We start from the raw sequence: 23,090 nt of genomic DNA, 5'->3' as shown, positions 1-23,090 counted from the left end.
AGACATAGACTGATGGAAATGATTTAATATTGCATTGTCACCAGAAATGAGTAACTTGTGAAATTTCAGACCTCTAGGACAAATTGGAAGTGGGTGAAAAATCGATTACAAAATTCCTGAACAGACGAACATAGTGATTTAAACGCGTCTAATAACAACAACAACAGCAACAATAATAAAGCAAAAACCCAATAGCTGATAAAGAGAAGACTTTAATTTACGATCTTGACAAGCAAATTGTCCAAATACATGTGTCGCACATTGTTTTGTTGTACAATAAGCATATATACAGCAGCCACCACAGCAGCAATCCGGGATACCCACGTAGCTTTCACGTAGCTTTTCAGCTTTGTTGACCAGAGGTTAGTGCAAATCACGTGCTGTCAGTTCCTTGACCTGTCGCTGAGGGGCGTGGAGGGGGAAACGTAACGGATATTTATAAACATAACATACACAAATACAGTTATCAACAGTTAAATCAAATTGCTGTTTGGCTGAAACTGAATCTATAAAATGTACACCATCTTTTCACAAACAAGCGTCACCCAGTGTGTGCAGAGGTCACGGCATTCACCACTGTCCCATCACGTGATTTGTTGTTATTTCGAGTGATTATTGTAGTGTGTGGGTGACAAGGCTGCTATAAATAGACGCGCTTCAGTCTTCCAGCACCAACACATGTCTGGAACTCAGCATTTACACAAAACGTGGATCTCGCAAACAGCAATTGTTCATAGAAAAACAATAGATATCAAAGTACATCTGGTAAACAACGCCGAAAACGCAAAAATATAATTTTAAATGCGGTATATACACCATTAAGCTATCGCGACCACACTCCATTCAACCGAGACACGATAGTAAAGAGAGACCTGCACCTGAACAAATGTCGCTGGGACGGACCTGCCTGACAGGTAAGAAAGATACAGGTGTAGGGAAAGATCACATGCTCTGTGGTAGGGAAGAGCAGTTGCTGTTTAGGGCACGGTATATGAAAAGCGGTTCCTAACATTCTTCTTAATATCAGTGTGATAGTTCATGCGGTTTTTTTCGCTTTTTTCAGTCACCGGCCTGACCAAGTTTCGAATTCACAGCCTTCTGCTCCGAAGCTGAGCGCACAAATCACTACAGAAACTTCCACTAAAAATGTACTACGAAAAGCCTTGTTTGGCACGCGCATGTGGAGAGACTTGAATATTGCACAAAGAGAGAATGGTGAGAGAGAGAAGAAAGGAATAGAGAGAGGAAAGAGAGATGAACGGAATGAGCATTATTTTGGACTACAGTTTTTCAGTCATCTTTATCTCATATCCTTCAACAACAATCTGTTAGGCAGCAGCACGTTAAAACAAACAATCACTTTTTTCAGACAGTCGGTCCATGCTCTGGGCAAAGTCGCGGTTTTTTAAAACATGGAGTTATCTCCCCAGTGGAGTATGTCCTCGCACACCCTCGATCTTGTCTGCGGACATCACGGGCATCACAACACATCTCTGTTCATTGGACTGATCTCTCCTTGTGCTCAGAACTTTGGCATTCAGCCCGAGCTCACCCACGCTTGTGTGCACTCACACCTGGTTATCTCCATGTCTGTCAGTCTGTCGTGCAGTGCCATCAGTGGGAGACAATCATCAAAGCAAAGAGTTTATTCTTGTAAACTTGAAAGCTGTATTGTCTTCGTCTCCCCTCCCTCACTGTTACTTGCACTAAAGTCAGTGGTGTGTATACCACAACGCAAAAGAACTGTTATTTTAGTCTACACTGACAACACAACAAAAGTATTAACAGAGGGAATATTTTCCCCTCTTCCCCAAACACTCACTGGAGTGTCTGAAAGTAGATGGCACAGACTAGTAGGACATCTCTTACATCGTTAAGCACCACGTGACCGTAACACATCTGAAACATCAAAATAAGACAGAAAATGATCTCCGTCACGTGACATTTAAGGCACAACTCTTTCCTACACACAATCTTTCAAATTTCACAAACATTATACAAAGAACATGCGCCATACACAAAAGGTAAAGGTCCCAGGTGGCCGCAGAAGCAGATAACTGAGTGGTTCATCGTATCAAGTGTGTTACAAAGTCAGACGTTTCCTTAGCACAGAAGTCGGATGCACTCATTTGAGAACGAATGTAATAAACAGTAATGAAGAGGAATTCATCATTCATTGTTCAAGACAGCAACTTTGTCAGATATCATTGTACTAACTCGATCAGTTTATTCCACGTACATCATAAAGGTGTTCAGTTCTGTTCACTGATCAAGAAACTGTTAGGTTAATCTGTGAAACAATCCGTTTGATTGGTTGACCCGTAGGTGTGGAATAAAGTGTAGAATCAAGTCTTCGGAAGAGCATGTCCGGAGTTTTGTAGGAAACAGGAGTTTTCAAACAATTGCCATACATAACATATTTCCACCACGACAAGGGATAAGAGGAGCAATGAAACGGTCTCTTCTTTTGAATGTAAGCAAGAAAATGTTTTGGTGACACCATCCACCCTTTGTCTATATCATAACATCGTAAGCAGGCAACAGTTGTCAGCCACACATTTAATAATTTTTCTTGTTTTTGTGCAGAGATTCTTTTTGTAAGGCCCAAGGCCGACCTCAGTTTTTTTTTCTTTTTTATTTTTTTTTTAGTGGACGAGCAATAATAACATTCATTCTTCACTACATTTCAGACTAGTTAAAGATTTTGAATATTTTGCTGAAGTTTTTCTTCTGAAGGTTTTTCTCGTCTTTCTTGTCTGCAGTCCCCTTGGGCGACTTGGGCCTCGTTCTGGCGTGCAGGGGATGGGCAGGGGAGCCTCTCTCCTCCTCGATGTACAGCGCCTGACCAGCCAGGCCCCCACAGCGGTCAGTGTACACTTTTCGTACTAAACGCCGGAACACTTCGAACACTGCGTCACAGTCTTCGGCGGCTGTGGTGTCGTCGAAGCTGAGACAGTTCATTTCTCTGGACAAGGCCAGGCCCTCCGACTTGCTCACCTGCCTGTAAAAAAAGAAAGGAATAGGACAGAACTCTACGAGACTCAATCACTCTTTGCATACAGTACTAACATCAATGATGGAATAATGACTCCTGTTGCCTTATTTGTGGACTTTGCTTGAGCCTTCCACGGTAGAGGTTTAATGTTCGTCAAAGAAAAAAGATGAAAAGAGAAATTCAACACAAATAGTATGTCAGAAGATATGTAAAAATCAGAACAAGATAAGACATTAGAAAAAAAAAACAAAGAAAGAAGGATGAATGAATGCACGAAGGGAAGAGATAACGTTTGTGAAGCCGGACAAAAGGTCGAGTTTGACTTTGTTTCTTTCTCTCTCTCACACACACATTCTGGCATCATGATGGGAGCATTTCGAGCCTCCAGTAAAAATCTGGATCTCTCTCTATATATTTATACTTTCTCTGATCACCGCGGCGGCGATTGCCCTCTAAGGTACCTAAATAAGTAAATATACACACCTGTAGCACTCCAGGTACCTATGTACATACAGTAAGACACACACCTGTAGCGCTCCAGGTACCTATGTACATACAGTAAGACACACACCTGTAGCGCTCCAGGTACCTATGTACATACAGTAAGACACACCTGTAACGCTCCAGGTACCTATGTACATACAGTAAGACACACCTGTAACGCTCCAGGTCGATTTTGTTGGCGACGAGAGCCAGCGGACAGTCACGCTCGTGCTGTTTGAGGTAGTGCGTGATGTTCTCCAGGTAGGCGCGTGCCGTCTCGAAGCTGGGTCTGTTGGTGATGCTGTACACCACCACGAATGCGTCAGCCCACGTCAGATACCGAGCGGGATCGCTGTCCTCCTGGGGAGGAAAAGAACAGATAATCAGGAACTTGCCGATAAGCTAAAGAAACACAAAGAAGGTGGTGGTGGTGGTGGTGGTGGTGGTGGTGGTGTAGGTGGTGAGATCTGAGAGGAGGACGCACCCTTGACGTTTGTGAGTGACAGAAGGTCTAGAAGGGAAGAGGGGAAGCAATTAATATCATTTTTTTTCACGTCTGTTTTTAGCCTTTTTATTTTAGTAATGATGGCATAAAAGAAGAGAAAACTTTAGCTGAGTGAAGAACAGAGCTGCACTTTTAGGTGATTGCGTGGTTTTATATGGATAGAGAGAGAGAGATAAAGACAGCGAAGAGAGAAAGGATTTAGTCTTGTTTTTCTAACAACCCAGCAAAACCCCGGAAAACATCAGCAGATTAGCAAAGAGGAAAAGCACAACATTCTTTTGAAGCTCGATCTTGAGAGTTGCCAGAAGTATATGTCTGTCAGTTACAAATTAATGGCCGAATTTATAGGTTGCTGGTGGGGGAGGGAGAGAGAGAGAGAGGGGTGGGGAGGTAGCTGACTTCAGGTGTAAACTGTCATATTTTTTTAGCTTCAAACAAAGCAAACTCCAGCTTCACTCTGGCGCCATCAGACTCTTCCACATCCTGGACATCGGCGGCAACGGTTATGGCAAGCGGTGCATATGACGTCATTACCGAAGATGATTCATCTCTATCTCTCGCGAGACGGAAGGAGCAATGAAGGGATGAGAGGAGATAAAGTGAGAGAGATATATCACGAGACAACAGCGACTGCTAAGAAGAAGAAGAAGAAGAAGATGATGATGATGATTGGTGATGATGACGACGAGGCCAACGACTTGAATCCAATGGATATTATGTGAATAAGGTGCAGTCATATGGATGTATGAATAAGAAGCAAAGATAAAATTCATCGATAAGTCCATTAATCAAAGGACAAAAAAGAGGAAGAGCCCACACGCTATCGCAAGAAATGTATTGACAAATACTAGCTCGATTATTTTTTTTTATTTGCTTTTGTCTTTCTATTTTCGCTCACTTTACTTCCGCTCCCACTGTACCTCTCACAACAGACTCTACACCATGATCCCACGAAGTCTTGACAACCTGTAAGCCGATTTTCAGACTTCTAGTCTATCATCACAAAAAAAAAACAGTTCGGGGAGAAACAGTAATGGCCGTTGGATCTTTTTTTGGTGGACTGCTACCCTTAATTCTTCTCACAACAAACGCCATATTTGATGAATTGCAGCGTCGTTTTGAATTTGCTATTTCTGGCATAGAACCTCCAGCTACCCCACAGTGCGCACCCGGCGGCTGTTGGTGGGTTGGTATTGTTGTCTGGTGTTTACTTCAGACACTGTGCAGGAGGGTAACATGAGTGTGAATACCCCGAGAGTGAGTGAGGGGAAAATGAGAAAGATTGTTGATTTAGGTGTGTATCAATACACAGCCTCATCACACCTTTGCGCTAATCCCTTCATAGAATCGATCTGTAAACTGATTTTAGTCTTCTTGTAATCCGGGCTTCAATTCCCTAGAATGAACTAATATCCGACTTTATTCCAAACAAGAGTCGAGATTAGTTCAAAGCACTTTGCAGCGGCTCAAAAAAAAAAAAAAAAAAAAAAAAAAATGGTGAGATAATTATGGGGTTTAGTGGGGTGGCTGGCACTGTTCCTGGGTGTCTGACAGCCTGCCTTCATTACTGGCACCCACCGGTCGGAACCCTTTTGTGGTGGAGACAATCTGCCCTTGCCTACAAAAAGACTGGCTTCATTAGGCGATGCATGGACTGCCAAGTTATGTTGTGGTACTTAAAGATCCTAGAATATTTGTATCTGTTTTATCTTTCTGGCTTTTTCCTCAGTCGATAAAGGGGAGAAAGGCAATGAAGAAAAATAAATTCTATTTTGTGCACGATAGGCCGCCTCGAGGAGTTGAAAACCGTTGTCGCTTTGAGTAAATAAAATAAACACACGCAGACAAAAATCACATTTCTGTTCTCTTTTTTTTTAAATTTATTTATTTTTTTTTGAAGTGGAGAAGCAGATACCTGAGGTAATGGCTGCAATACAGAGATAATTTATTTGTATTCCATCTGCTCGATGAGGGTTCTCACACTTTACTACCCGTGATCAACCAAGATTTGTCGATTGATCTCAGGCAGAACTAATTGATAGCTGGCTACCTGGGATGGACACCTGGCAGGTGATTGCTCTTTCTTGTCTTAAATGAAGAGAGATAGAGAGAGGGGAGGGCAAGTGGGTCTGAGATAAGAAATCTGTGGAGCAGTCAAGCGAGGACTGTCCCCACTGTTGTGTAGAAATGGTGTTCACCCACAAACCTTCTGCTCTGATTTGTCAGTGTGGATCACTCACCTCCGTGCCGACAGTCGCTAGCAGGGAAGACAGTTTATCTAGTGCATCAGGGGCTATAACCGACTCTGAACTCTGCTTCACCCCATCTGTCTTTAAATTTTGTTGCCTGGCGCTTGTTTCTTGCTCCTTCCTTTCCCCTGTCTCTTCCAGTTTGTCTTTTGCCTCCACCCCACCTCACGACCCCCGTCTGGCACCCTCTTGCTCACTTCTCTCAAACATTTTTTTCCCAGCATCCCCCACTTTATTTGATGGGGAGGGAGTTAATTTCCAGGCTGCTGAAGCAGGCTGCACGGATATTAAAGTGCTTTGTAGCAATTGTCTTTATGTCCCATTCTTGTGCAAGAGCTGATGCACGCTGGGAGAAGAGGCCCACTGGGCCCAGATGCACGGCGAGGTGCTAGGTGTGAGCTGCATGGCTAACGACTATCAGTGGTTAGCGACACACACTCGGCCCTGTTTAGCCATTGTCCTTACATTATAAAATATTCTTTTATCTTTCGTTTATTTTGATGTCCGTTAGTTCACACGCCATATGAATCGCTGAGACAAGAATCAGCCATCAATGCTTTGAAGGTTCGTATGTTCACCAATTGCTCGTTAAAGGACCGGTGGGTGTACGAAAAACAAAATGTTGTCAGATTAGTATAGCGATACACTTACTTCACCTATTGTCCTAGTTCTTGTATTGGTTGAGGGTCTATCCACGTACACTGCTGACGTGTGTTGTGAACCTCTTGCAATACAAGGTCCTGTTTGACGGTTAGGTTTAGTTTGACAGTATCTCGAGAACAGAAGGGATGTATTTACCAATAGTTGGAGAAATAGTATCTGGCACTTAAACTTGATCCAATCGTTAGAAAAAAGTTGCACCTGACCAGTCATTAAAACCCCACAAAGATTCGTCTTGATTTTAGAAGAGATAAAAGTTGACTTCTGCTGATATTTATCCAGTAAATCCGAAAGCGTGAAGGAGAATTAGTGAAGGTGAATTCCCAGGGTTGTCCATGGGACATATTTTTCTATCCCGTCCCATCCCGTACCATGGCAATTTATGCCTGTCCCATCCCGTCCCATCCCACGGGATGTTTCCCATGGGATTCCCATGGTATTAACAATCCTATGGACAACACTGAAAACCACTTTTCGGCTTTTGTTCTATAATTCCTGCTACTTCACATACAATAGATGATTCAGAGGAAAGATTTAAATCCTTGATGAATGAAATAACAGTAAATTTATTTTGCAATATCAAGTATCGACTACCATGGGAAATACAAATGTGTGCTGTCCCATCCCATCCCATCCCATGGGACGTTTCCCATGGGATTCCCATGGGATTCCCATTCCTATGGACAACACTGTGAATTCCTCACTAAGCCAAAGAATGAAAAACTGAAACAGAAGCAACAACCTTTTCTTTCGTTTAATTCCAATGGCTTATCTCTCGAAACACAACTTCTATGTTTAGGGGAGTTCAAGGCAGGCTAGTCTGCCAAAAACTTCAGCAGACGACTGTTGATCTCCTACCCATTATTCCTAAAACAACACTATAACTATATATACACAACATCCATAAACATCTTTAAACAAACAATAATGCACAACACCTATAAACAAACACATATAAACATTTACAAACAACGCCTAAAAACACCTGTAAACATAGCACATTACCTGTAAACACTTATAACAACCATCTGTAAGCAAACACCTGTAAATACCACCTATAAACAACTATAAATGCCGTAAACAACACCTATAGTTGTCTAGACACAACACCTGTAAATACCACCTATAAACAACTATAAATGCCGTAAACAACACCTATAGTTGTCTAGACACAACACCTGTAAACACCACCTATAAACAACTATAAAAAACAACACCGTCTAGACACAACACCTGTAAATACCACCTATAAACAACTATAAATGCGTAAAAACAAACCTATAGTTGTCTAGACACAACACCTGCTATAAACCAACTATAAATGCGTAAACAACACCTATAGTTGTCTAGACACAACACCTGTAAATACCACTATAAACAACTATAAATGCCGTAAACAACACCTATAGTTGTCTAGACACAACACCTGTAAACACCACCTATAAACAACTATAAATGCCGTAAACAACACCTATAGTTGTCTAGACACAACACCTGTAAACACCACCTATAAACAACTATAAATGCCGTAAACAACACCTATAGTTGTCTAGACACAACACCTGTAAACACGTGGGCGGGAAGAAGCTCACCCCGTGCTTACCATTCACAGCCGTTGCTTCCATTCAAACCCTGGTAAAGGGAGAGAGAGAAGGTGGTTATACAAACACTCGTTGTGTTCGCGGGAGGAGGAAGCAGATTCCACCCCGAGTGCTTGCGGAGGAAACTTCATCTTATCACTGATGGTTATTCCTGCTGTCGGAGAGCCGAGTTCTGCCGACAATGATTTGCGATAAGAACACCTCATTGCGGGCCTTCCTGGCAGTTAGGGCCCCACACCTCAACTGTCACTTCCCTGCTGCCCCCCTCCTACATCACGTGACATGATTTCAATACTCATTTGTCTACCAACTACTTCCACTACAACTTTGTCGAGATAAGTGTGTGTGTGTGGATATGAGCTGACTAGCTCACTCCTTGAGCACCTTGCCTCTCATGATGCGGACTACCATCCTGTTCTCGTGTTGTGAAGCTTGGGGTCCATCCCTCACCAGCCCCACCCCCCGATATTTATTTGTTGCTCGTGCATTTCTGTCGAATCAAATCGTTGTGTATTCATCTAGCAGGAATGTTACATCCTCTGTTAGTCTTGTTTCCACTCAGACAGAAGTTCACAACCTTGGTAGTCGCCATGAACCCAGAGAGTTCGTCCTGTTTGTTTTGAAGGGAGCGAACATTGGAGTGAGCGAGGGCTGGTAATGGATGTCAACACCCTCTCATCTTCCCTGTTTCTGACCCAATCTACATCCTCTCAGTTTGGTTTTCTTTGTCGGAATGTTATTGAAATTTACATCAGGGCACGTGTGGCCGTCAGCCACAACCACAGGAGAAAATCTCGAGTGTAAACTAATGGCTGCTTCGCCATCTTGACCGGTGGTGGCATGATTACACACACAGACACACACTCACACACACAGAAATAGGATACCATATCACTGCATGTCACGTGCAAGATGAGGGAAAGATAGTTACTGGGTTAGTTGGTTGCTTGTGTATGTCACGGCAAGCTCGTCCATCACTAAAAATGTTCCACACTTCATAGGAAGAAAAATATAAAAGGAAAAAATAAGTGCGGTAGGCGAGATTTGAACGCTCAACCTCCAATCCAACTATCCTTGTGACACACTGCTGAAGGACCACGTGAGAGAGAGAGAGACAAGGAGGTGGGTGTTTGAAGGTTTGTGATGGAGTCTCTTGGGGGAGACTGGAGAGTGAGAGAAGGACACGTGCAGTGCAGTCCAAAATAGAAAGCATGACTGGGAGGATGAAGATGGATGGAGGAGACTGACTAAACATGCCATATTTTTCAACCGAAAATAGAAGTAGCAGACAACTACAACGGTAACGATGCCAGCCCTTGACACGAAAACATTCCCCGGCGCACTGTCTTTTGGTCAGGAGTGTGTCTTTGATGAGAAAAGTATTTATAGAGCGAACAAAGGAGAGAGAGAAAGAAAGAGAGACAAAAGTCTATTTTAAATCGTTATCATACGACTAGAAGTTGAAGTCAGGTGTGTAAGAACAAAATAATAAAATAATTCGCTAGTTAACATTCTCTTCTCCGCTTAAGTTGACTTGCTCTTAACGAAGCGAAGCCAACAGAAGGGAAAGCTTCACATATACTACAAAATATACTGTGAACTTGGAGTTCCACCTTAGAAACTTTCATAACCACAGGTCCGATAGGAACTAAGGTTAGTAAATTATCCTGATTAAATTAATTATAAACTTTAAATTGAGAAGTTAGTTTTCAATTTCTACTTATTGAAAACAAGATTTCCTATTTTACAATATAATTACAAAAGAGAAACTCTCAACTAAAAACAATCAAACCTTTAATTTACAAAGTAAAATGTTTGTATTGTTCACTTGAGCTCCTATAAGGATCAGGAAATATTTACAACTGAATGAAAGGTGACTGGAGGCATCTATGGGGACAAAAGCTACAAACAATCGTCAAAGTAATCATCCACAATGCCGTCGTCGTAGATAATTGCTGTCATCTGTTACTTGCAGGAAGTCTGCCAGATTCTCCACCAAAGCCAAGGATCGAGGTCTGATGATGGCTACAAGTACATCTGAGGTTTTTGTAAGGAAACTTTGATGATGTTAGGGTTTGACAGACATCAGAGTGTGGATGGATCTCATCCACAGGAATATCCCCAAGCAGAATCATCTCCACCATCATTATAATTATCGCAAGCAGGATAATTATTCCCACTGTAATCACGAGAGGTATCCTGTATTCAAGGTATCATGTATTCACGGAGCTACAACTACATCAAGAACCATACCACAAGTCGTTGCTGCACACTATCGTCTCAAGATCAGAGGATCGCGGAATGTCAGGAGGTGAGACCAGGGATGAGCTGTACTCATCGTCCTTGCTGCAGGCCTGCGGATCCTTCCTGTGACTGCAGCAACAGGAAAGTGTGTGGTGGTGGTGGTGGTGGTCGGAAGGAGGCGCAGACAGCTGGTGTTGCGATAGCTTGCTATATATCTACTGACAGCCAGATAAATTCAGCTATCGCTCGCGATAACGCGTGTTTCCGCGGGAATCTGCGAGACTGGCGTGAAAAGAGGACATCTTTCTGTCAAGGTGGTGAAATGGGTAATTTGCGGCTCGTGGATAGGCGCAGACTCAGCAGTAACACAGGAGGAATTGCTCGTCTGCAGGAGAAAAACCGGCCAACCGTCGCGCACCTTTTGATTGATCACGTGTTAGGAAACAATGCACGTGATCGCTGTCACGTGCCGTCACTCTTCTTTGTCCAGCGCGTGCCAGAGACATGCTGTGTATCATAAACATGTAACTGTGAGTAGTGATACCAGCGTTTAGTGAGTGCATGGGCTTGTACTGCCGAGACCAGCGCTTAGCCTCTTGCTAAGTTCTCCGCTGTTAGTCTCGGCGTGCCTCAACAATGTCACTAAACCGGAAGCTGTGTACACACCTGCCTCGTTTTAGTAGTTAGCTGGGAAAAAAGCAGTCGAGCCAGTTCGTGGTGAGTGCACGTGCTGACTGCCCCGACTGTAACATGTCAGCAGTTCCAGATTTAGAACATTTAGATATCACCACACTATACTTGTACAGATAAGGTCATGCAGTGTCTTCCGGTGACAGTTGAAGCAGGTGGACCCTGACCAACCTCACGTTTGAAGATTTGTATACAGCCAATCGTCGTGCCCAAAGAAGTCGTGCAGCAGTGAAACTGTATATCAGTTGTTTGTAGTTTATAAGTACACCTCGTGTTACTGTAGTCTTTGATCTTCACGTACACGCCTATTTACTTGTGAGAAAGTAGTCCCCTTGTTGTCTGGTCCTTTTTTGTGTCTTCTGTTGATACCTGCTCCTTGCCGAGTCTTTCTTCTTCCTTGTTTCCTGCCGCATCTCTTGGCGCCTGTTACCAGTAAAGGTTGGCAGTCCTGGGTTCAGATCTCGTCTCGGGCACATTGTTCTTTCTCTGCATGTGGCATCTGTTTACAGGGCTGGCTGACTGGCAGTGATATAGTCTTGGTTGCTTACTCGGTGTAAAACACCTATTCCCCCCTTTCCCCGCATCTGTCTTCTACCTGCTTGTTACCTTCATTGCCGTACATGCTTGCTACATATGTTTTCTTGCTTCATGTTTCTTTTTACACCTGTCTTGCTACCTGTTCGTTGCACAACCCCCTAACTACCTCCTTGTGAACACATCCCTCTGTTTCTTGTTTGTTACCACATCTCCTGCTACCTGCTGGTTACTCTATTTCTGCTACCCGTTCTTTATTCTACCTGTTGGTTAGCACCTCCCCTGTCTACCTGTTCACGTGCACCGACAGGCAGTCGTCACAGCTTGCCGCTCCATCCCAGACGTCTGGTGTCTGACCTTTTTTCTCGGTACACGCCAGGCGGAGTGATACAATGCCGGAGACCTTCTCCAAATGCCAGTCGTTGGCTGGCGCATGAAATGTTGGAAACAGTTGTATTCCAGATTTTTTTTTTTTGGTCGGTCTGCCCCTTATCTTCAGTGACGATGATGGTTGTAGCGACGATGAGACCGACGATGACCCAACATCCTGTGGAGTGCCGGTGCTTGTGGGTGTCGTGCTGTGCCTGCTGATGATGGAGTCTGGGTAATTTGGGGAACAGGTCTCGTGCCGAACTCCGTGCCCCCGGAATGTTCGAGTGTTGCCATCGGTTGCTGCCTCAGGGACGGAGGGGCACTGCGGTGCTCGGTGCACCTCGCGGGGGCTTCAAAGCCGAAAATATTGCAGAAACATCATCGAGATATCTCCAGATATGCACAAGAGAATAGTTTACACAGATGGCATCGAGAGGTAAACATTAGAATAAAGTGTGTTGATTTTAAAGATCATCCCTTCTGGATTTTGTAACAGATTGAGTCCCTTGAGTCTGTAGTCAGGTGTGTGTGTGTGTTGGTCGGCGTGGCTTCTAGCTCGAACATGGCCGAGTAATAATATGTATTGGATGTCAGATGCACAGGTGACGGCTGTGTAGGGAGCTGCACAGGTCAGAGAAATATACAGTAAGTCACATGAAAGAGAAGAGTAATGTATACCGAGGGCTTGTCTGTGACTCACACAAACTTCAGTTTGTTGTTACAAATACCGACCCAGCTGCCAGGGACTCCGTGTTTCATCTCGGGCACCAATGAAAATGGAGGTGCCTCCCTGCCTCTCACCTGTCTCAGGTGTTGGAACCTGTCGTGACATGGTTGCAAGAGGTGGAGTGACAAATGTACTTTCCTGCTGCGCGGTATCGTGCTTTCCAGCTGCGCTCGTCACCCACTCCCCCCAGCCCCTGGCCGCCATTTTTATCGTCTGCTGGATTTAGACAGCGATGCTCATCGTCACTCACCTCCACTTCCTGCCGCAGACGAGGGATTTCGTGCGGTTATCTGAGGAAGTGGTTGAGGCGAGAGTTACGTTTCCTTGGATACTCTGATGATCGTGTTTCTCCGCGTTAATCATTCTCTCTCTCTATCACACACACTCCCTCTCTCGCACGCACGCCCTCTGTCACTGATTTTCTGTTAGCAATGCTCTGATACAAGCTGGTATTTCACACATCACCTGTACCAACTTTACACATCACCTGTACCAACTTTACACATCACCTGTACCAACTTTACACATCACCTGTACCAACTTTACACATCACCTGTACCAACTTCACACATCACCTGTACCAACTTTACACATCACCTGTACCAACTTTACACATCACCTGTACCAACTTTACACATCACCCGTACCAGCTTTCATTGAATCACCTGTCAGGACGGGGTCATGGGGGCAGGTTTGTGGACGGTTGCAATATCGTTACTACGTGAAAACCGTTAGGCCTCACCGCGAGCGGAAGTAACACCGGCTCTCCGGCAGTGAAAGCCATGATTGACAGAACTACGTCATGACGTCACCACACGACGAGAGGACGGCGTAACCACGTGACAGCCACGTCTGGCACCAGTGTGAATGTAGGTGCAAGCGCCGAACACTCTGTCGACGCTAACGCTGGTGTGGATGGGGATGCGAACGGATCCTGGCAGCAGCAGGTGAGCATGGGAAGGACATTAGCGCCATTGCTCTAGGAGTTGCGCACTCACAACAAACAGCATTAGACATGTCCGGGGCAGGTAAGAAAAACAAAGCAGATGCAGCGCATGGAGAGGAGATGTATGTGGTGGTGGTGGTGGAGGTGATGGTGGTGGTGGTGGTGGGGATGGTGATGGTGGTGGTGGAGGAGGTGATTGGCGTTTTACACCGTCAGACTACATGATGCATGCTAAACAACGTACCTCGTACAGACAAAGAACAGAGTGTCAAAGGAAGGCAGACAATTATCATTGTATTGGCAATAATCGCCGGACTGCATGCACATGGACTAGATGGTGAATCATCAGGTAGGGAGAAGGTTGCAGACAAAGACTCACCCTGTCACAGGTATCCATCAGGTGCACAAGACAGTCTTGGCTGTCTCCCATGTCCTCGTGCTTTGTGTAGGTCCCTTCTGCACACACAGACACAGACCCCCCGTACACACACAGACGTGCCCAGGTAACACAATAGTATTAAACAATATTAAAGATGTTTTAAAAAGTGCCAGGGTAACTTTTATCTTGCTCGATTTTAAGGCAAGATGAAAATACTGGTTGATGCAAGCACACGTCACCAGAAACCACACTAAAGCCAACATTTTTAATTCAGTTTTAGGCTGATGATCTGAGACACTCATTTAATGAAATATATACACATAAAATCAGCTATTATTATTATTATTATTATTATTATTATTATTATTATTATTATTATTATTATTATTTATTATTATTATTATTATTATTATTATTATTCAATATTGTATAAAAATCAGTACTTAATGTAGGCCACGTTTGGTACAAAACGTTTTTGTTTTTGTGCTTGCGACACACAGCCACATACAGACAGGAGGAGAAGAGTGTGTGAGAGAGAGAAAGAAAGAAGGAGAAAGGTAGAAAGAGAGAAAGAAAGTGGCAGGCAGGCTGCATCGTTTTGAGACCCTGAGGGAAGTGTAGCATTGATTGCCCTATTAGGAGACATCCTGTGTGATAAGCTATAAGATTGTCTCGGCAGGGGAGAGAACCCATCTGCGCGGTTATCATTCCTGGCGAGTATGTACACGTGGCGGCTGCTGGCCGAGTACTGCAGGCCACGTACCTAGGTAAGGGTCGTACTCCATGATGAATCTCTTCGTCATGTACTTCACTGTCAGCGCTGAAACAGATGTCAAACTTTACTTCAGACAGACAAACAGATGGACGGACAGACAGACAGACAGACAGACAGACAGACAGACAGACAGACAGACAGACAGACAGACAGACAGACAGACAGGACATGACCCAAACATTTGATTTTTATTGGACTTATGCTGTCAGCGCCACCTACGTCACACTGCTATAACGAGGTCGAGCCACCAGCAGGGATGCGAACCCTAACGAGTTCAGTGTGGAAGAGGTCATCATCCTCGCACGTGCTCACTCGATCTCAGTTTGCATGAACTTCAGATCCGTCGTACTTCACATGCGCACTTCATTGTTTTTCATCCTGAAACAAACTATTACTAACGGCAGACGATAGTACCCCGGATGTACCCCAGAAGTAATGTGAAAATTAAAGATGACGGGTTTGTGAAGAAAAGAATCTATTTTTATTTCAAGAGTAAATGGCGGAGGAAAGGGAGGCGGTCACAACGCAGTGAACAGTTTGTGTACTGAAGCTTTTGTAAACCGCTTAACCCGGAGGTTACATGGAACTGAATAAAACCTGCAGTACTACACTCTCTCAGCAAAGTCACGTGACAGCGAAGGTGTATTGCAGGCTGTACAACTAGCAATGCTACAACAACCACGGACGTGTGTTGGTGGACGGATGTCTATCTGCCGAGACCAACGCTTAGTCTCTTGCGAAGTTCTCCGCTGTTAGTCTCGGCGAGCCTAAACAATGCATCTGACTAAACCGGAAGCTTTATACACACCAGCCTCGTTCTAGTAGTTGAATGAACCAAAAATCCTCTGCAAGCAGTTTATTAATACAAGTTGGTGCTACAATGGTGTGTCTCCAGCTCGGAGTCTCGATGTCCGGAGCGCAGACTGGCACCACGTGATGACCTCACTGATGACCTCACTGACCGACCTCGTGACAGACTACATCAGATGGATCGGACTGGACTTTCTTACCAGGCACTTCTCCTTAATACATCTCACTGCAAGAGGGTAGAGACTAATGGTAAAATACAATGAGAGTCGCATCCATCGGGCTGTAGATACCTCCTGGAGTTGCACAATACCCGGTATCCTTGGACCGCAAGGCGACCGGGTATCTCAAAGGGTAGACTGATAAAAGTCTCCATTAAGCGTTTACCTGAAGGGGGCTGTAAATATCGTGAGGCTGTCTGCAAGGCATGCACGAGCGTTTGACAACGGTTTATACTCATAAACATGGTATAAACATACACAGACTACCCGATACTGTGTTTACCCTATCAGCTCCAGCCACCAGTCCATGTAAATGCCTGTGTTCATGTTTATTTCAAGATTTCCCTCAAATCGTGCAGTTTTCTACCTCCACCGCCGATTGCGAGGCTGGGCGAGTACACAGACCAGCTGCACCCAATTAGTGGCTGACATCATCCACAGGACAAGACTAGTTCTCTGCTTACACCTGAGATTATCTGTCTACAATACACCACTGACCACCCTGAGAACTACACAATGGCTGTGGATTAGCAAGAAATAAACAGTCTAAAATTATACAAAGTTGATGGGTTTAGCAAGAAATAAGCAAGGAAAGAAAAAAGGGGAAGCAGCAGCATCTGTAGTTTATCATCATCACCACCACAACCACCACAACCACCATACTAACACAGTTCCACAGCCTCCCCCGCGACATGCGATGGCAGTGTGGTAGTGTGGTGAATGGCAATTAACGTGCCAGGAAGTCATTTTTAACTCATTTTTAACTCGCCATAACCGACACTCACCCCACAATATCAATACCAGCAAGAATAGGGTTCCCCCCCCCCCATAAACGAACCCTCCCACCCGCAAAAAACCTCAAGCTAACAAGAAAGAGGAACTCTCCTCGTTGAAGAAACCAGAATATTTTTTATCGAGGTATGAAGAAGCCGTCAACAGTTAAAAGGCTCTAACCGCTCCTCTTCACACCCGACTACCCCACACCCAAACCACCTCCAAAGGTAAAAGCTAGGTAGGGGAAGGTGGGAAGGATGGAAGGGAGCGAAGGAAGAATGAACACAGCGATGTGCCAGAGTCAGTGGGGGCAGAGAGCCTCCGCACCGAGCGTGAAACACAGGTCAGGACAACAAAGTCACACTTCACCGCCGCCGGGAGCAACATGCTTGGCTGAAAACTTAAAAAATTTGAGTTTTTATGGCGGTTGGCGCAGCTGACGTTGTTGTGCGTTAACTACACCTGAGTGAGTGTGTATGGGGGTAGGTGGGCGGGTGGGTGGAGCGCGTGATGAGGAATGCACGTGGTGCTGTTGCTGTTGTGATTTCCGAAACCAGAACTCCTTAAGGGGGAGATAACTCTGCGCGTTTTTCATCGCTATTACCTGCTTGCCTGTTCATCTTAGTTTTTATTACATACCCCCGCCACCACCTTCAGTAAAATGGGATCCAAGGGATCACATGGATCGTGAAAAATGTGTGAAAGAGCAGTTATCTTCTCATCTGAGTCCCGATCACAAATTATCTCGGAGATCTGAGACAGGCATGCTGGTTAGAAAACAAAAAGGTGTGGAAACGACACCTTGTGATCATGATATGGTGTGAGTTGGTTTGATATATGGTGCCTGTTATATTCTACGACAACAGGTGGAGTAGGAGTGAGGCAGTGCTGCTGGGTAGCAATACTGAAAGCGAATACATAGGAGTCGAGCTCAGATAACATCTTTCTTATGTTTGATGACAAATCCTCCTGAAAATGACATGAATTAGACTGAATATCTTTTGACACCTCAGCCAAGTCAAAGGCTCGGTGAAAGAAAACTTCGGTCATCTTCCACCGGTCTTGCCTCCAGCACGCGACGCACACACACAGCGTACGTCCCACATTGCGACACGCCCACAGTGTCCCTCACTGACACGCCCACAACCTGTCTTCCACTCAAGACACACCCACAGTATCCTTCACTGACACGCCCACAAGCTGTACCACATTCAGGCACGCCCACAATCTGTCTCCCACTGAGACGCCCACATTGTCCCACGTTGAACCACCTCAAGAAGCACGCAAAGAGAAGATGGCAGCTCTTACAATAAAGAGACAAAAAGAGTTTAAACTAAACGAGGAATAGTCCAACCCGTCTCTCTCTCTATATATATATATAAAGATCTAAGGAAATACCTATATGTCATCGAATATAAACTACAACAGTGTCCTATACAGGGTTTCGGTAAAAGCTTACATCTCTCTCTCTAGTCCTCCCCTGCGGATCTCTTCCTGCAAATAAACAAACCAACAAAAGGCCGACGATACATCATGCAGTCCATTGGAAGCCATGATACCATCGCCATTTTGTAACCACGGCCCAACAGAACAGATAAAACTCCGTTTGCTGCGAAAAATTTATGGCGGCTTTTACGCGCGGACGGGAGACACGCGCCCTGCTGCATGCGAGGCCTGTCTGGAATGTTCTCCGTGGTGTGGCGACGGCTGCTGTACAGTTGCCGCGTGATTACCTGCCACAGTTCACCTGCCACTTCCAGACCTCGCCAGGTTCCACTCTGCCAGCAAGTGGCCACCAGCCGCGCCAGCCAGTCACAAGCGTTTGTCTCGCCAATGTCCAGAGCCACTCACACCTCTCACTCGGCCCTCCAGTCTAAACAGCGCACCCACACGCGCATGCGCAGTAAACACGTGTGTACAGCCGATGAAAGGCATGTCTATTCATTTATTTATTGATTTAAATAAAAAGATTCTTGTCTGTAGATATGCTTTTCCAGGAGTCTTGAAAAACACCGGCATCTTCTTCTTTCTGTTGAGCTTCGAGTTAATCTTTTACAAAAGTACGGACTTTGTTTATTTATTTATTTTTTTTTTAAAAAAGCTCCCGCTTTTAACGTTCCACACATAAGTGCCTACACATGGAGCATTAATGTTCCGACAGTAAGAAAGCCGACATATAAATGGACAATATTTCATATCATCAATCAGCCTACGAGCTGACATGGCGGCCATCCAGTTGGCGGCCAGCCAGACGGAGCTTCCGGAAGAAAGGAATGACGGTTGTGGCGGTGCAAGGGGAGATCACTCTCAACCTCGCGACATGTTTTAGTGTCGCATTACTTGCATTCCACTCGCGACCGGAAATAACAGAATACTGTCAAGCTTCCCTGTGCATGCTGCTGGGATGCGAACAGCATCAAGGCTGAGGCTCCATGTCCAAGGCTGCCAGCCACAGGAACACAAGGACTTGGGAGTCCACCTTCTCGTTCCACCGTCTTTACTTACTCATATCGTTGGCAAGACATGTTCACTCGCTCACACAAGACCCCCAACCCCCACCCACAGCACACAGCGGAAGTGACGACATCAGCGGCTCGGCCTCACACAGGTTTGCAAGTGAGTTATCTGCAGAAGACAAATGCCAGAAATAAAAACAAATCATTCGACGAAGTTTATCTCAGACGGAAGTGGATTCTGATATCGGCATTTACAAAGAGAGTTCTGCCCACCTTATAAAAACTTCTGTCAGGAGAAGTGCTCTTATCTCTGGTAAACGGAGAGGATGGATGAGTAGAAAACAGACAAACCTGGGATGTTTCCTGTTCTCTCTCTCTCCGTGTGTGTGTGTGTTAGACAGAGGAGTGCGTCTGTGTCTCCTGTGTGAGGCTGCTTTTGTTCTTGCTCCTACACTCCTCCATCTCCTATTCTTGAAAGACAAACAGCCAAGAAGTAGTGTAGACACATTTACAACAAGAAAAAGAAGGAAGCTTGTCTATTAATCTACGTTTTTCTGTGGTGTTTGGACACAGACCCCGGATGTTGATCGTCCTTTATTTGCGAAGAAGACGAGGGCTGTTGTGATTCATCTAGCGATGCGTCAACAACCGCAACCTGCTCGTTTAAGGTGGTGGAGCCACTACACGGGGCCCATTGCCGCATGCGTGGGGCAGACAATTCCTCTGATACCAAGAGGTTTTGACTCCTGGCTGCCCTCATCAGGGTTCACCGGTCTGTTGAATCCGTTTCCAAGGCTGTAGTCGCAGTACCATACAAACAGCAAAGAGAAGTCGCCGCTGAGAGCTGTGGGCCAGGTGAGAATCGAACTCGAACCCAGGACACCAAAACAGGAACTTTTTGTTTCGTTGTATGTCTCTTCCTTTGAAATGCGCATTTTATTTACATCGACATGAATACAATACAACGGTCAGATATGCCAATAATTAAAACTTCTTTACTGACTCTTTTGCTATTAAAGCTTTTTTCATACAGGAAAATATTCGATTATCATTGTCATGGCAGAACTGATGTATCCAAGTTTTGCTTGAAAGTTGTATTTAATCATTTTTTTTTCAGAAAAAATCTTCTTGTTACTTAGTTCTTGTTTGTCATAACTACCGCTGTGGTCCCTCTAATCATCGCTGCACTCGTCAAAAGAAATTTGTCGAACGAGCCACTAGGCCTCCCACCTTGTCAAAAGAAATTTGTCAAAGAACTAAAATAAGTTTTTCCTTCCGCTTCTCCATCTTTCTCCGAAATTGTTTTGCAATTTTCATTATCGGTAGTTTGTTAAAACACTCGACGAAAGACTCTTTCCAGCCAAAATATGTGTTTTATATGGATTTCAAGAAAAAAAAAAACCATCCGAGAAATTCTTGAGCTGGTATTGCTTGTGAGCTGATGTTTCTTACGCTGTTTTCAGCTTTCAATGCCAAAAAAAATAAAAGCGGTTGGAATTAAAATTCAAGGACGAGGTGGCAACAATTTGCAACATTCGGTTTACGGTGCTGAGGATGTTTTAATTTGTTCCTCCTGTTTTGCTGCGCCCGAAGGTTGCAGATGAATGATATTTTCTCAGCTACAAACAAGCTCTGGCTTTGATGTGGCAAACTGGGAGCCAGGACCACAAACCACTTTTACAAAAACACTTGATTGCTCTCATTTCACAGACAAAAAGCTGATTGCTTGAGGATGATCTTTGTACCAGCGAGATATTGTTTGCAAGTTTTACAGAATGAATTCGAAGCACAATCTTATAAAGATATTGGTCCAGAAGGTCCCTCAGGTACAAGGCGAACAGAAGGCGATGCCCATCTCTCACTATAAAAGCTAGGACAAAGACTTGTGAACACTGAAGACTTCATTTACTATGACAGCGAGCTTAGTTCATGGCAAATGATTTTGAACTCTTTCCAAAACCCACGACAGAAATGCGATGCTCAAAAATTTGTATCTCACAAAAATTTTGTTGTTGTTGTTGTTTGCGTTGTTGTTGATGCTGATGCTGATTGTTACCTACAAAGCACAGTTCTAAAATGTTATTTGTTTAAAAGCTCAGAATCTTGTGAACAAGACTGTGCGTCTCGAAAAAATATTTCCATTTGAGGAAAGAAATCAAAATTCAAAATAATGTAATAAATATCTTTTAACGCAGTTATCCCCATATTCCTTATATATATATAAAAAAAAACAAGCAAATAAAAGCGAAAGCAACACACACAACTCTACTTGGATTGCGACATACCTTCCCCATCGATCAGGTTATTCGTAAACAACTTGTTTACTGTGTTGTGTGGAAGTGCTGGCACTCTATAGAGAAGACAGTTTGCGAGCTCTGTGTGTGATTGTGGAGACTAACTACGTAGTCACAACATTCACTGCTACTTCTGGTCAGCCAGCCCCTCCTTGTTGAAACAGAGATAAACTGTATCCACACCCGCCCTCCAACACCTGCCTCGCCCCCGCACACCAGCCAGTCATCTTCACGATGCTCAGTGTTTCACAAATGAAGACAAGACCATCAAGTGTTCTCGATGATGTCGGATAGGCAGGTGTCCAACAGGACATTAGAAGAGGATCGCAAGGGAGGAGAAGGGATGCAGTTTATCAAGGGTTAGAATTTATCAAGAAGGTATTCTTGTTCTGTGGGTTATATTTAGATCTTTGTTCTGTTCCACTTGTTCATCATGCACCTGCAAGTATAATGAAGTACAGAGAACAAACGGTGGATCCAGTGTTTGGACGTCCACCCCTTCTTCTGAAATACCCTCTGTAGTCAGTCTACCCTGACTGTTCCTCTCTCCTCCATACCAGTATGTATACATTCCTTCCTGCACCTGGTGTAGTATCTGACCCTGTAAGTGTGTAAGCATCGAGCTCACCTCCCTGTGGATGGATTGCACAATATATAAAATCTTCTTTGTCATCATTTCCTTTCTAACCATCTCGAAATAAAGGTAGGAGAAGGGAAGATGGAAGAAAGGAGAAGCAAGGTGCACAGAGAGGAGTTATGGGTGTTACCGCGCGTGCACGCTTCACAAACTGTTTACAAAGCACAAAGAAGCTCAGCTGCTGGACTGACAGGGGCATGATGGGAGCAGGTTGCACGTGCGACAGGCCAGGTAATGAGCAGACGGGTGTGGAGCAGAAGACTGACAGCGAAATGCCGAGTGCAAACATCGGGCGAGTGTTTAGAGTCTCACCAAAGCTGTGGCGGGGCCAACCTTCAGCCAAGTGTCGGAGGCGCGTGGTGGTGTCCCGCCTCTTCAAAGGCCGCCATTTTGTGCACGTGGCTGGTGCCAGATAAACACCTCGCACCTTTCCTGGCTTTTACGGGGACAGATGCACAGAGAAGCCGCTGGCTGCAGGTGCGGAAGGTGAATGAAGGGTTTTCTTCCTCTCACGACCTCTCCAGTCTTTTGACTGAACTTTTCAACTCGTATTTTATTCACTGTTTAGGAACCGCGAGTGGGGCAGAGGTTACAGTAGAAAAGGTCGATGGAGAAGAGAGTGAAGAAGAAACATGATGTAAGTAAAGAACGACGAAAAAGGGTTAATGAAGTCAACCAAGCTTGGTCATGACCACACACACACTTTCTCTTTTCTCAAGTCCTCGACAGATATCTTAGAGA

At 44.6% G+C, this 23,090-nt stretch overlaps 1 protein-coding gene across 1 annotated transcript in view; it reads right to left on the bottom strand.

Moving 5' to 3' along the window:
- Positions 1-194: 194 nt before the first annotated feature.
- Positions 195-23,090, bottom strand: part of LOC112554266 (ras-like protein family member 12) — a 35,458-nt gene continuing 12,562 nt past the window's right edge. Inside the window, exons 3-6 of the mRNA XM_025221973.1 lie at positions 15,149-15,205; positions 14,386-14,462; positions 3,651-3,838; positions 195-3,001 (exon numbers count right to left, since the gene is read on the bottom strand). Coding sequence (XP_025077758.1) covers positions 2,692-3,001; positions 3,651-3,838; positions 14,386-14,462; positions 15,149-15,205 — 632 coding nt within the window. The 3' untranslated portion in view covers positions 195-2,691. The remainder of the gene's footprint in view (positions 3,002-3,650; positions 3,839-14,385; positions 14,463-15,148; positions 15,206-23,090) is intronic.

This window comes from Pomacea canaliculata, linkage group LG13 (assembly GCF_003073045.1).
Source record: "Pomacea canaliculata isolate SZHN2017 linkage group LG13, ASM307304v1, whole genome shotgun sequence".
NCBI lineage: Eukaryota > Metazoa > Mollusca > Gastropoda > Architaenioglossa > Ampullariidae > Pomacea > Pomacea canaliculata.
The sequence above is the reverse complement of the archived record's forward strand: the minus strand, read 5'-3'. Positions and strand labels throughout refer to the sequence as shown.